Below are 13,690 nucleotides of genomic sequence, written 5' to 3' on the forward strand. Positions count from 1 at the left end.
GTGCATAAATATACAAAGCAACTAAAAGTATACAATTTCACAATTATTAGCGTTATTATATAGAGACACGCACATATTGTTTCGTGATGCTATAAGTTGCTTTGAAAACATAACTTGACTTATTTATTTTGTTTCAATTCAACGTAGATCTAATATTGCGATATAATTAGTTTTCTTTTTTAAATGGAGAAATAAAAGTACATTTCGCACATTTACGTCCCTTTCCATTCTCTATAGCAGCGTTCACTCAGACGCTCTTTAACGTTCGCGGTAAAAAAAACGCTTATAATAGTAAACTCCGCCTTACTCCAGGAAAGGGATGTCATATAGCCTCCACCGAAAAATACACACGTGCACTGATAGTGTTGACATCAAAACGGTGTATCAGTAACTTTGACAGATAGTGATTTTTACGATTACAAAGTATAACGGTTCGCATCTTAGCGAATAAATTTAGAATTTGTCAAGAAAAAATATTCAATTTCTACAACTTTGGAATGAGATCGGAGTAGTATATACCTTTCATTTCGCTAAGTTATATTAAATTAATCATAAGACATGGAAACTTTATTGATGAACATAAAGATTAGCTGACAGGAATATATTATTTTTGTTGTCTTGGAAGTCACCCCACCCACAACTAAGAATGGTTCACAAGTACCAATCCCCTGTGAGGGTTTACAAACACCCCTTTGAAATCGTTATGGCGGTAGGTGTCTATTTTTCATTATTTCTTAACTATATCTTATATGAAAGTAGGCAAAGCCTATGAACGGGGGTCAGATGAAAAAAAAATTTTTATAATTTAAAGGCAGTGGGTGGCCCTGCTGTCCCATATTGCTACTGTTAGTGTATTTGAGTCACATACAACTAGCATAATTATATGCACTGTTAAGGCTAGCCATACAGCATTTTTAAAATAGATAACCTAAAACAATAATAAATATGCAAACTTGTGTTTCTATATTCTATAGAGTTGGGTACCGCCAGCAAGAAAATACCACGGTATACCACGTTTTTTTCCTAAAAACCACGGTATAAACCGCGGTATACCACAGATTTTCATTGTACGCTATAGGTTAATTTTTATCTCTAAAATAAGTATCAAGGTAGGCTGGTATAGAATTTCAAATAATATGAAAATAGGCAAAGCCTATGAACGGGGAAGTCGGTAAAAAATCCTTTCATTTTTCTGTTTTAAAGGTGTCATTCGGTATTATATGTACCCACTTCCGTTTTCACTCGGAACACTCGACTATTATTATTAATCCGAAAAGTTGAGATTTGTTACGTTATCGGAATACACCGCCTTTTATCATTGAGTTACATTGTAAATGGCGGCGCCTATCTAGAACTGACACTGAAAATTTCATTGATAGGTATAGAATTCTATATATTTTTTTTTTTTTTTAATTCGAATTTTCTTTTAAATATACACATGTAGTCTATAGCCGGGCAAGCCAAAGCCAAAGACTTTGACTTCCCGTATTAAATCTAAGCAGATCTAAAGCATCATTTAACTTTTTTTAATCAGGTACATTCGCATGTTGACAATCATAAATTAATTGGGTCATGGATCAGTTCTTGTTTTTTTATTATTTCATATTGGTCTCTTTCACATTTAACAACTCTTAAATAAATTGCACAGTTTAGTTAAAATGGAAAAATAAAATGTTTTTATTGCTTATTGATTAATAAAATAATAGGTCAAATTTATGCATGTTAGCCGATGACAAATATTTATTTGTCGGTTAATTTTATAGAAGAGTCCCAGCTGCTATTGTAATTTTTTTATTGCAAGAGCTAAGTATTTAATTAATCTGTGTCAGAAACCAAAACAAACATGTACCCCAAAAGCAAATTGAAATTATCACATAGAAAACAGCTGACCATGTTACTGCTTAATTAATATTCATTAGTTGAACGAACATTACTTTTAATCCAGTTTCTACGCCGTTCTATAATTAGTTAATTGCCATGCGCATGCAGTAAGTGCGTGACGTAAGGAAAACACCTAACCTGATTGGTCGCTATTTATATAAATACTTAAAATAGTAACACTCTAATTTTATGCAAGTAATGCCCTCATGAATGATCAATCTTTACGATTAGTTTTGGTATCAAATAAGCGATATTTGGACAAGTAAATGTAAGTCGACAATTCTTGCTTCTTCAACTGAGATCATGCAAGTCGACAATTCTGGCTTACATGCGGTAATCGATAAAGCATTTAATTTTCACTAAGAACTATCGAAGAATGATAACAGTCGGCACAGATATACATTAAACTCCATGCAGTCGGCGAAAATCGTTTGCAAAAAGGTTAATTCAAAGAAATATTGACATATACAACAGGAAAGTTTTTTAATTTAGTACATTTTACGGATCTGTAATTGCTTTAAATTAGAGCTAAAAGTACCGGTTTTCCAGGTCTGTACCGCGGTATGTACCGCAGATGTCTCGGACCATGGTTTACCGGTATACCGGTTAAACTGCGCACCTCTAATATTCTACACAAAGATTTATAATTATTAAACTGATTTCTATGGACCAGGGATTTTTTCCAGGATTTTGAGAACATGATCATGACAGATCCATACCCATGGAATTGGGAATTTCAGCGATGTTTTGTACAAAATTGGGAAAAAATACATGACTTAAATTTTGCAGTAATTAAATGACTGCAAACAATCACTGTTTAGGATGGCATCTTCAAACATTACAGCCCTTATTTTCAAAGATTTTAGAATTTGTTATTCAATATTTTTATTTTGTAACTTTCAATTGGGAAAATAATAATAATATTTTCAATTGGGAATATGACCCAATTATGAATAATGGCTATAAAGTAACCCCAAAAAAATCCCTGATGGACAATATAGATCTATATAATATTATGGAATACGAAAAATTTGTAATAAAACTTTATCTTGATCACTTTTAGCTAGTATTGAAAATTTATTTTAATGATGAAGCTCAGCAGCAGCTGTTTTTCACAATTGAATATTAAGCACGCTATCGGGTCAATTATAAGTAAGTTGGTCAATTTCCAGCGGTAGTGAGAGTATTACAAAATATTTTTGATAATTATAACTTGTAAAAAACACAAAATTAAATTGAAAATTTACATTGGCTGACAAAAACTACTTTTAATTAAAGGTGAATTTGTTTCTGATAGATCTATAACTGTTAACAGATATCTTGTCATAATATAAATGGCTGTCAGAATATCATCCATAAAAATATTTAGAATAAATATATTATACCTATATTATCATTCGTTTAATCTTTGTAAAAAATAAGGTTTCTTAATCGGACAAAAATCATAATCGATCATCGAAAATAATCGAACAACCCTTTTCGATCAATCATCGATTATATAATCGAAACATTAACAATAACAATAACAAAGTAAATGTGTACAATGTTCATATCATGCTTTAATATTTATAAGAATTCCATTTCCATGCATGTAACCACCACTTTATCAACTGAAATAAATAAGTTTAAAGATATACTATGCTCATCCTTGAGTAAAATATTTTTATCAAATAAATTCATTAAAATTATTATGTGTCACTTTTCAAAAAAGCAATGAATAAACTATGTATGGGAACAAGTTTAGTTGGTCCTTTCTTTACAAAACTGCAATTTTTTTAATGACACTAAATATTGATATTGCAACCACCTTTAGTGTGTAGAATAATTTTATAACATATCTTCTTTGTGTGAAGTCAAAACATATTTATTTTATATTTACAAAAAGACTGTGTAGCAATTTTAAATATTTTCTAATGTCAAATTTGAGCATAGTATACCTTTAAACTAGCATGCCTCACTGTCAACTATTAACTCCATGGTCACCAGTATACTTTCATATTCAATTGAATGAAAATTATTGTTTCAACCAAAACTGGCTTTAATTTAGTGTTTTTATAATACAGTGAGTCACTTAAGTAACAGCAAGAAAATAAATTACCGATAATCGATTATTATGTCTCCCCCACCTCGGGGGGAGACATATTGTTTTTGCCCTGTCCGTCCGTCCGTCCGTCCGTCCATTCTTCGTTTCCGGACGATAACTAGAGTTCCTTTTGACCTACAGCCCTCAAACTTCATAGGATGATTGGTCTTATAGAGCTGATGATCCCTATTGTTTTTGGGGTCAGTAGGTCAAAGGTCAAGGTCACACTGACCGTTGGTCAATTTCTCGTTTCCGGATGATAACTAGAGTTCCTTTAGACCTACAGACCTCAAACTTCATAGGATGATTGGTCTTATTGAGCAGATGATCCCTATTGTTTTTGGGGTCAGTAGTTCAAAGGTCAACGTCAAGGTCACAGTGACCGTTGGTCAATTTCTCGTTTCCGGATGATAACTAGAGTTCCTTTTGACCTACAACCCTCAAACTTCATAGGATGATTGGTCTTATAGAGCTGATGATCCCTATTGTTTTTGGGGTCAGTAGTTCAAAGGTCAAGGTCACAGTGACCGTTGGTCAATTTCTCGTTTCCGGATGATAACTAGAGTTCCTTTTGACCTACAACCCTCAAACTTCATAGGATGATTGGTCTTATAGAGCTGATGATCCCTATTGTTTTTGGGGTCAGTAGGTCAAAGGTCAAGGTCACAGTGACCGTTGGTCAATTTCTCGTTTCCGGATGATAACTAGAGTTCCTTTTGACCTACAGCCCTCAAACTTCATAGGATGATTGGTCTTATAGAGCTGATGATCCCTATTGTTTTTTTTGGGTCCAGTAGGTCAAAGGTCAAGGTCACACTGACCGTTGGTCAATTTCTCGTTTCCGGATGAATAACTAGAGTTCCTTCAGACCTACAGACCTCAAACTTCATAGGATGATTGGTCTTATTGAGCAGATGATCCTATTGTTTTTTGGGGTCAGTAGTTCAAAGGTCAAGGTCACAGTGACCGTTGGTCAATTTCTCGTTTCCGGATGATAACTAGAGTTCCTTTTGACCTACAGCCCTCAAACTTCATAGGATGATTGGTCTTATAGAGCTGATGATCCCTATTGTTTTTGGGGTCAGTAGGTCAAAGGTCAAGGTCACAGTGACCGTTGGTCAATTTCTCGTTTCCGGATGATAACTAGAGTTCCTTTTGACCTACAGCCCTCAAACTTCATAGGATGATTGGTCTTATAGAGCAGATGATCCCTATTGTTTTTGGGGTCAGTAGGTCAAAGGTCAAGGTCACAGTGCAGTGGGGGAGACATGCGCTTTTTTACAAAAGCATCCTCTAGTTAAACTTTGTAATCGATCATCGCTGATCGGTTCTATAAACGATCAATTTTCGTTTATACTCGATCATCGTTTAATCCCTAGTAAAAAATGTAATTTAAGACTTGCAAGTTACTGACATCATCATTGAAAAAATGCTGTTCGGCTATCTGCAGCAGTGCGTATAGGCTAGACGTATGTGACTCATGTACACTAGAACTTTTAGCTGGCAGTATGGGCCAGTATGTTCTGTTTTAAAATCGGAACACCTCCATGATAATTCTTATGAGAAAAGTTGCGAGTTACTTTGAGTTACATTAAAAATGGTGGCGACCAGCTAGTAGAAATGACACTGAAAATTTTAAGTTCTAGAAATATACATATTTTTGATTGCTTTTTTTTTCAAATATTTATTTTAAATATACACATGAAGTTTATGGCCCAAAAAGCCAAAGCTTGGACCCACATTGCCTTTGACTTCACAATATACCAGAAGATTCTTTGCAAGTATGACACAATATTTTGTTGCACACCCAGTTTTAAACAAAATATGAAAGGCAGTATCGCCTGGTGCCCTAAATCCGTCCTTGTCCTACTGCTTCTAGGTCAACACAGTTTCTTACTCATCAAATGTTTGTTAAGAAAAAAAAACAATCTGATATTTTTAAACATCAAATTGAATTGAATATATCTGCCAAATTTCTTTAACATGGAATGCTTGGATCATAAGAAAATACAGTGTATCAAACTAGCACTATAAAATGCTATGGGTAACATATCATGGCCACTCATGGAATCATGGATAGTTAGATGTAAACTATTGGCTTTTGAGAATTCTTCTTGCCAATGGACAAGTTGAAAAAGGAGCTCAATGAAAGAAGATTAAAAAGTTTCTAATCATAAATGTATTTCGCCAGTGTGTTTATCCCAAGTTGAAGTTCTTATAATTGAGATATCTGGTCAAACGAACATCAGACCCACTTTTTGGCATATATTTGACTCAATTGTGATATTGTCAACAATAAATGTGGGTGATTTGTCTAACTGTTTGAATAGAATGGTAACATAAGTTACATTGTCCAATAGTCAAGTAGTAAAATTGTAACCTAATAAGTTAACAACGCAAAATTTGCAGACAAACTATCCAGTGTTAACTGATCCTGCAATAAGAACAAAGGCATGCCAAATGAAATGATAATAATAATAATAATGTCACAAATGTTGAGTGAACCATAGCCTTTGTAACAGCATGCTCAATCTTAAATTTCCTATTACCATGTCAAAGGGGAGACATCTCAAAATTTCCAAAAATAACTATTTTGCATTGTTTTTTCCATCAAAACTGATTTCAAAGTGCTGTAACTTTTCAAAAGATTGAGATAGAGTAAAAGGCTTTTCAGGGTTGGTTACATGTTAGTCAAAAGTGATCAATTTTTTGAACAACATTTTTCGAATGAAAAACAGTGTTTGGGGCCTAAATTGGGCATTTTTTGCACTATTTGGGGCTTCAAAAGGGGAGGGGATTGAAAGAAGTTTTTGTTTATTTATGATAGTACATGTACATTCAAGTATCATGCTTGTTGTGAAAGAAAATTTAGCTTTGATAGTCATGATCATATAATGTTATCTCCCTAAAATACATAATAAACCTCTGGCCTGCTGACGACAGCTTAATAAATCCCTGCCTTTGCTATTCTTGTGAGTCAGTACATTTACATGTGTTTATATATATACTCTGTATTTTGATTTGTATTTTGATAAGTCCACTTATAGATATTAAGCATGTTAAGGGTTATATACCGTGGATTTTCAATATGATTTATCATGATGAGCTTGTTTTATCTTTAAAATTATTGATGTTGTTTAAGGTTATAAAGTTATACAATTCAATAAAAAGAGCATTTTTCTGTTGTATAATCCAAATTATGATTGTACTAAAATTGTGTTTACCGGTAATTATGAAACTAAACAGCAGGAAAATAATATAAGGTTTTTGATTGTAGTTAAAAGTGAGGATATTTCATGGGGTCACTGAGAGCAAACTAACATATACATGTATATATAAAATCATTGAACTTAAAGAATGCATTATGGGGGCACTTGATACATCTGAAATAGTATAATCATATATTAATAGGGTAAAACTTGGAAGTAGAAGAGGCTTTCACAACACTCATTCATGTTAAGATATTTTCTTATATTGGTTCATCAAATAATGCTATCTTTTGTTCTGTTTAAAAAAAAACCTAACAATGTTGCCAGACCTATAATTTGGAGTGGATAATAGTTACAGACAATTTTATGGCCTCATCAAAGGCTAACAAATTATGATTATTTTCATGTTTTATACTAATTCCATTAATTTGTACAAAAGAGGTTCAATCCTTGAACTGTCTCTATCATTTTTTTGCAATTATTTTGTTTTATTAGTTTTGTTTTCAGGGTTGTCATTAAGAGGCGGCAGGAGGCCAAAATGCCTGTCTCAAATGCATTCTGGGCCGCCTCAAAATTAAGAAAACACTCTTTGTTATGCATGATAAAGACAGAAATGACCGCCTCAAGTTCAAAACAAACCTTCTGCAAAAAATGTTAATGACAACCCTGGTTTTATTAGTTTGTCTAGTAGAAGAATGGGGGAGTAGTACTGTACTATCTCAGTATATAATCTCACACTATTTGTTGTTGTTGTTGTAGCATTTTGAATAAGGATTTGCATGTGTCTGAAGTGTAATATTTCAATATTTTAAGAGTCTTCCAGGCAGAGATAAAAATTACCAGAAGGTTGTTGCAAAATGTTTTCTTTAGTTTTTGAGTAATTTTTGCAAAGGAAAAAACAAAACTTTTTTATAAACAGAATCTCAGAAGGTTCCATATAAGATTCAAGGTTCAAGATTTTATTTCAAAAGGCATAAACATTTTACAATTTCCGTCGCCATAAAAACTGAAAATGACGGTTACAAATAATATATAAAAAGTATGTAACTGTTTATAAATAATTTTTACATTAACATTTTTATATTTAAAGAACACATGAACTAGAAAAAACCCAGGTGAGGTGTCATAATTAATGATTTTAGAAAATTCCTGCTTAGTGTTTTACATGCAACCTTTAGTTTTATTTCATTACCAGGCATATAAGAGAGATATTTCTAGTAGTAATTTTCATTGACATCTGTCAAGAATTTTAGTAATACTAGTATTAATTTACTTTCAGGCATATGAAAAGAGGTTTCCGACATGTAAAATGATCCCGGTATTTCTGGGTAGTGATATCGTATAGAAAAATATAAGAGTGAAGATGGTTGCTATACATGATGTAGAGAGACGATGTAGGTTAAATGTTGACGCTCCCTATCTGTTGAAGAAGGTATGTCACACTTCAAATTATTTTCATCCATTTATTACTAAAAACTGACTTGTAAAACTAATTTTCAGTTAATTTCAATGTCTGTGTTGAAGTTGAACCCTTTTTAGCTCACCTGTCACAAAGTGACAGGGTGAGCTTTTGTGATCGCTTTTCGTCCGGCGTCCGTCCGTCCGGCGTCCGTCCGTCGTCCGTCCGTCCGTAAACTTTTGCTTTAAATGACATCTCCTCATAAACCACTGAGCCAATTTCATCCAAACTTCACAGGAATGTTCCTTTGGTGGTCACCTTTAAAAATTGTTCAAAGAATATAATTCCATGCAGAACTCTGGTTGCCATGGCAACCAAAAGAAAAAACTTTAAATGTCTTCTTTTAAAAAACCATAAGAGCTAGAGCTTAGATATTTGGCATGAAACATCTTCTAGTGAGTGTCTACCAAGTTTGTTCAAATAAAAGCCCTGGGTCAAAATTGGCCCCGCCCGGGGAGGGTCATTGATTTTCCCTATATGCATATAGTAAAAACTTAAAAAATCTTCTTTTAAAGAACCCAAAGAGCTAGAACTAAGATATTTAGCATGAAACATGTTCTAATGGGTGTCTACCAAGTTTGATCAAATAAAGCCTGGGTCAAAATTGGCCCCGCCCCTGGGGTCATTGATTTTCTCTATATGCATATAGTAAAAACTTAAAAAATCTTCTTTTAAAGAACCGTAAGAGCTAGAGCTTAGATATTTGGCATGAAACATCTTCTAGTAAAATGTCTACCAAGTTTGTTCAAAATAAAAGCCCTGGGGTAAAAATTGGCCCCCGCCCGGGGGTCATTGATTTTTCCCTATATGCGTATAGTAAAAACTTAAAAAACTTCTTTTAAAGAACCATAAGAGCTAGAGCTTAGATATTTGGCATGAAACATCTTCTAGTGAATGTCTATCAAGTTTGTTCAAATAAAAGCCCTGGGGTCAAAATTGACCCCGCCCAGGGCGTCATAGATTTTCCCTATATGCATATAGTAAAAACTTAAAAAATCTTCTTTTAAAGAACTCAAAGAGCTAGAGCTAAGATATTTAGCATGAAACATCTTCTAATGAGTGTCTACCAAGTTTGTTCAAATAAAAGCCCTGGGGTCAAAATTGGCCCTGCCCCAGGGGGTCATTGATTTTCCCTATATGCATATAGTAAAAACTTAAAAAATCTTCTTTTAAAGAACTCAAAGAGCTAGAGCTAAGATATTTAGCATGAAACATGTTCTAATGGGTGTCTACCAAGAATGTTCAAATAAAAGCCCTGGGGTCCAAACTGGCCCCGCCCGGGGGGGGGGGGTCATTGATTTTCCTTATATGTGTATAGCAAAAACTTAAAAATCTTCTTTGGAAAAACTCAAATAGCTAGAGTTTAGATATTAAGCATGAAACATCTTTAAGTAAATATCTACAAAGTTTGTTAAAATAAACCCCCGGGGGTCAAAACTGGCCCTGCCCCAGGGGTGTCATTGTTTTTAACTATATGTGTATAGTAAAAACTTAAAAAAATCTTCTTTTAAAAAAGCCAATGAGCTAGAACTTAGATGTTTAGCATGAAACATCTTCTTATGGGTGTCTACCAAGTCTGTTCAAATAAACAAATAAAAGCCCTTGGGTAAAAATTGGCCCGGGGGTGGGGGGCCTATATACAGGTGAGCGACCTCAGGGCCATCATGGCCCTCTTGTTTAGCTCACCTGTCACAAAGTGACAGGGTGAGCTTTTGTGATCGCTTTTCGTCCGGCGTCCGTCCATCGGCCGTCCGTAAACTTTTACTTTAAATGACATCTCCTCATAAACCACTAAGCCAATTTCATCCAAACTTCACATGAATGTTCCCTTGGTGGTCACCTTTGAAAATTGTTCAAAGAATTTAATTCCATGCAGAACTCTGGTTGCCATGGCAACCAAAAGAAAAAACTTTAAATATCTTCTTCTAAAAAATCCAAAGAGCTAGAGCTTAGATATTTGGCATGAAAATCTTCTAGTGAGTGTCTACCAAGTTTGTTCAAATAAAAGCCCTGGGGTCAAAATTGGCCCTGCCACCAGGGGGTCATTGATTTTCCCTATATGCATATAGTAAAACCTAAAAAATCTTCTTTAAAAGAACCCAAAGACCTATAGCTAAGATATTTAGCATGAAACATCCTCTAATGGGTGTCTACCAAGTTTGTTCAAATTAAAGCCCTGGGGTCAAAATTGGCCCCGCCCCAGGGGGTCATTGACTTTCCCTATATGCATATAGTAAAAACTTAAAAAATCTTCTTTCAAAGAACCCAAAGAGCTAGAGCTAAGATATTTAGCATGAAACATGTTCTTATGGATGTCTACTATGTTTATTCAAACAAGAGCCCTGGGGTCAAAATTGGCCCTGCCTCGGGGGTCATTGATTTTCCTTATATGTGTATAGCAAAAACTTAAAAAATCTTCTTGTAAAGAACCCAAAGACCTAGAGCTAAGATATTAAGGATGAAACATCCTCTAATGGGTGTCTACCAAGTTTGTTCAAATAAAAGCCCTGGGGTCAAAATTGGCCCCGTCCCAGGGGGTCATTGATTTTCCCTATATGCATATAGTAAAAACTTAAAAATCTTCTTGTAAAGAAACCAAAGGCCTAGAGCTAAGATATTTAGCATGAAACATCCTCTAATGGGTGTCTACCAAGTTTGTTCAAATAAAATCCCTGGGGTCAAAATTGGCCTGCCCCGGGGGTCATTGATTTTCCCTATATGCATATAGTAAAAACTTAAAAAATGTTCTTTTAAAGAACCCAAAGAGCTAGAGCTAAGATATTTAGCATGAAACATGTTCTAATGGATGTCTACCAAGTTTGTTCAAATAAGAGCCCTGGGGTCAAAATTGGCCCTGCCCCGAGGGTCATTGATTTTTCTTATATGTGTATAACAAAAACTTAAAAAATCTTCTTAAAAAAAAAAACAAATAGCTAGTTTAGATACTAAGCTTGAAACATCTTCTAGTGAGTGTCTACCAAGCTTGTTGTAATAAAAGCCCTGGGGTCAAATTGGCCCCGCTTCGGGGGTCATTGATTTTCCTTATACGTGTATAGCAAAAACTTAAAAATCTTCTTTGAAAAAACCCGAATAGCTAGAGTTTAGATATTAAGCAAGAAACATTTTCTAGTAAGTGTCTACAAAGATTGTTCAAATAAAAGCCCTTGGGTCAAAACTGGCCCTGCCCCAGGTGTGTCATTGTTTTAACTATATGTGTAAAGAAAAAAACTTGACCAGCTAGACCTTAGATGTTTAGCATGAAACATCTTCTAATGGGTGTCTACCAAGTTTGTTCAAATAAAAGCCCTTGGGTTTAAACTGGCCCCGCTCCAGGGGCCTATATACAGGTGAGCAACTTCAGGGCCATCATGGCCCTCTTGTTTAAGGTAAGCTTCCCTTTCATTTAATGCAAAACATTGTTTCCCAGAAATCAAACTACATATACATTTTGTAACAGTTTTGACCCTTTTTCAATTTAAAATTTCCTGTTTATACTAAATTTTTTGATCAGACAATTTCACAAGATCATTTATGATATTTACTTCAAATGAAAGACTTGTTCGTCATCAGAATTTGACTAATTTTGAAAGAAAAGTTGACCCAAAAATTCACAGTTATGTCCAGTTCCTGACTTATATAGTGTCAAGTAATGTCCCTTGATGAGGAAGGCTGGATTACAGCTTTGTTGTACATACTTTACACTTACTTGCAGTTTGATATTTTATATGAAAAGTCTTGAATAAAAGTTTCTTAAATTTTAACCATGTTGAATCCTCTAAAATTTACCTTCCCTATCTAGATTTATGTAACTTTAAAAGATAAAGATATACATGTTATGTTGGAATATTGCCTTGATGATTTATTTCTCAACAAGATTTATTAAAAGAAAACTTAGTATACATACAAGTTTTGACATTTAATGGTTTTCAACCTTTGTTGATACTTGATATGAATTGTTGCAATTGAATGATCACAATTACTAATAAGGTCAGATTGTTTGATATGTATTGACACAATTATTAATAGTATTTAGTTTTTACATTATATAATTAGTTTTAAATAGAGGTAATTAGTTATCCTAGGCTTAGGTTTTTCTTAATGTTGAACTGCAGAAATTATAGCATCACAACTTATCTATAGTAATAACACTAAAATTAGATATACAGCTGTGTTTTCTACAGTTGTAGTATATTTTTATCGTGGTAAAAAAGAAAGAACATAACTTGAGACTGAAAATGTCAGATTAATATCAAGGAAACATTTGAATGGTAAAGCTAAAAAAAATTATTTTGGCCTGTCTCTGATCAAAGCTAATTCTTCCTTTTATTGTAAAGAGATTACAAATGATTAAAGGCTGTACTGTTATAAATTCATTGAATAATAGGTGGGCAAGTAACAGCTTTTGTTGCGCGGTAAAATCTAAATGTGTCGGCAAAAAATAGATATTGTAGTATAATTCTACATTTTTTTCTGGCCATGTTATTTGTGGTGTCAGGTAAACTATTATGTACATAATGTATATAATTATATCAAAATATTTATCATAAGTTAATATGATACATTGCTATAATTAAGGGTTTTTTACCTGAACCTTAATAATATAGAGACATAAACTCTGGCAAGATTTACCCTTTTCTTAGAAATAGGAGTTTTCTTATAAAAGTCATTTTGTGACTGCATGATCAGTCAACATTAAAGTATATTAAAGAGGCCATGTTTTGATATTTGTTCATTTTACAACAGTCTAAAATTATTCACAATACAGTGTATACTTAAATACCTTCAGAGTCTTCTATAAAAAGTATAAGGAGAACTGTCCCAATCGCCTTATTGTTAATGCTAAAGAACTACTTCCATATCTAAAATAAAATCAAAGGTTTTTGAACTGTAACATACATGTACTAGATTTATGTATGTGACATACGTCACATAGAATGAGAGTAACATGCGGCTTTCACTGGGACTCAAACTTGGAATACTGTCCTGGTTCTACAAACTGATCTGTCTTGCCACTTACACATTTTCTCTCCTAATAATTGAACAATTATTATACAGTGA

The 13,690-nt window shown here is 33.7% G+C and overlaps 1 protein-coding gene across 1 annotated transcript in view; it reads left to right on the forward strand.

The window, feature by feature from the left end:
- Positions 1-387: 387 nt before the first annotated feature.
- Positions 388-13,690, forward strand: part of LOC132749790 (SEC14-like protein 1) — a 30,434-nt gene continuing 17,131 nt past the window's right edge. Inside the window, 2 exon segments of the mRNA XM_060739687.1 lie at positions 388-709; positions 8,453-8,605. Coding sequence (XP_060595670.1) covers positions 647-709; positions 8,453-8,605 — 216 coding nt within the window. The 5' untranslated portion in view covers positions 388-646.

This window comes from Ruditapes philippinarum, unplaced genomic scaffold, assembly GCF_026571515.1.
Source record: "Ruditapes philippinarum isolate M1 unplaced genomic scaffold, ASM2657151v2 ctg15581_1_1_1_1, whole genome shotgun sequence".
NCBI lineage: Eukaryota > Metazoa > Mollusca > Bivalvia > Venerida > Veneridae > Ruditapes > Ruditapes philippinarum.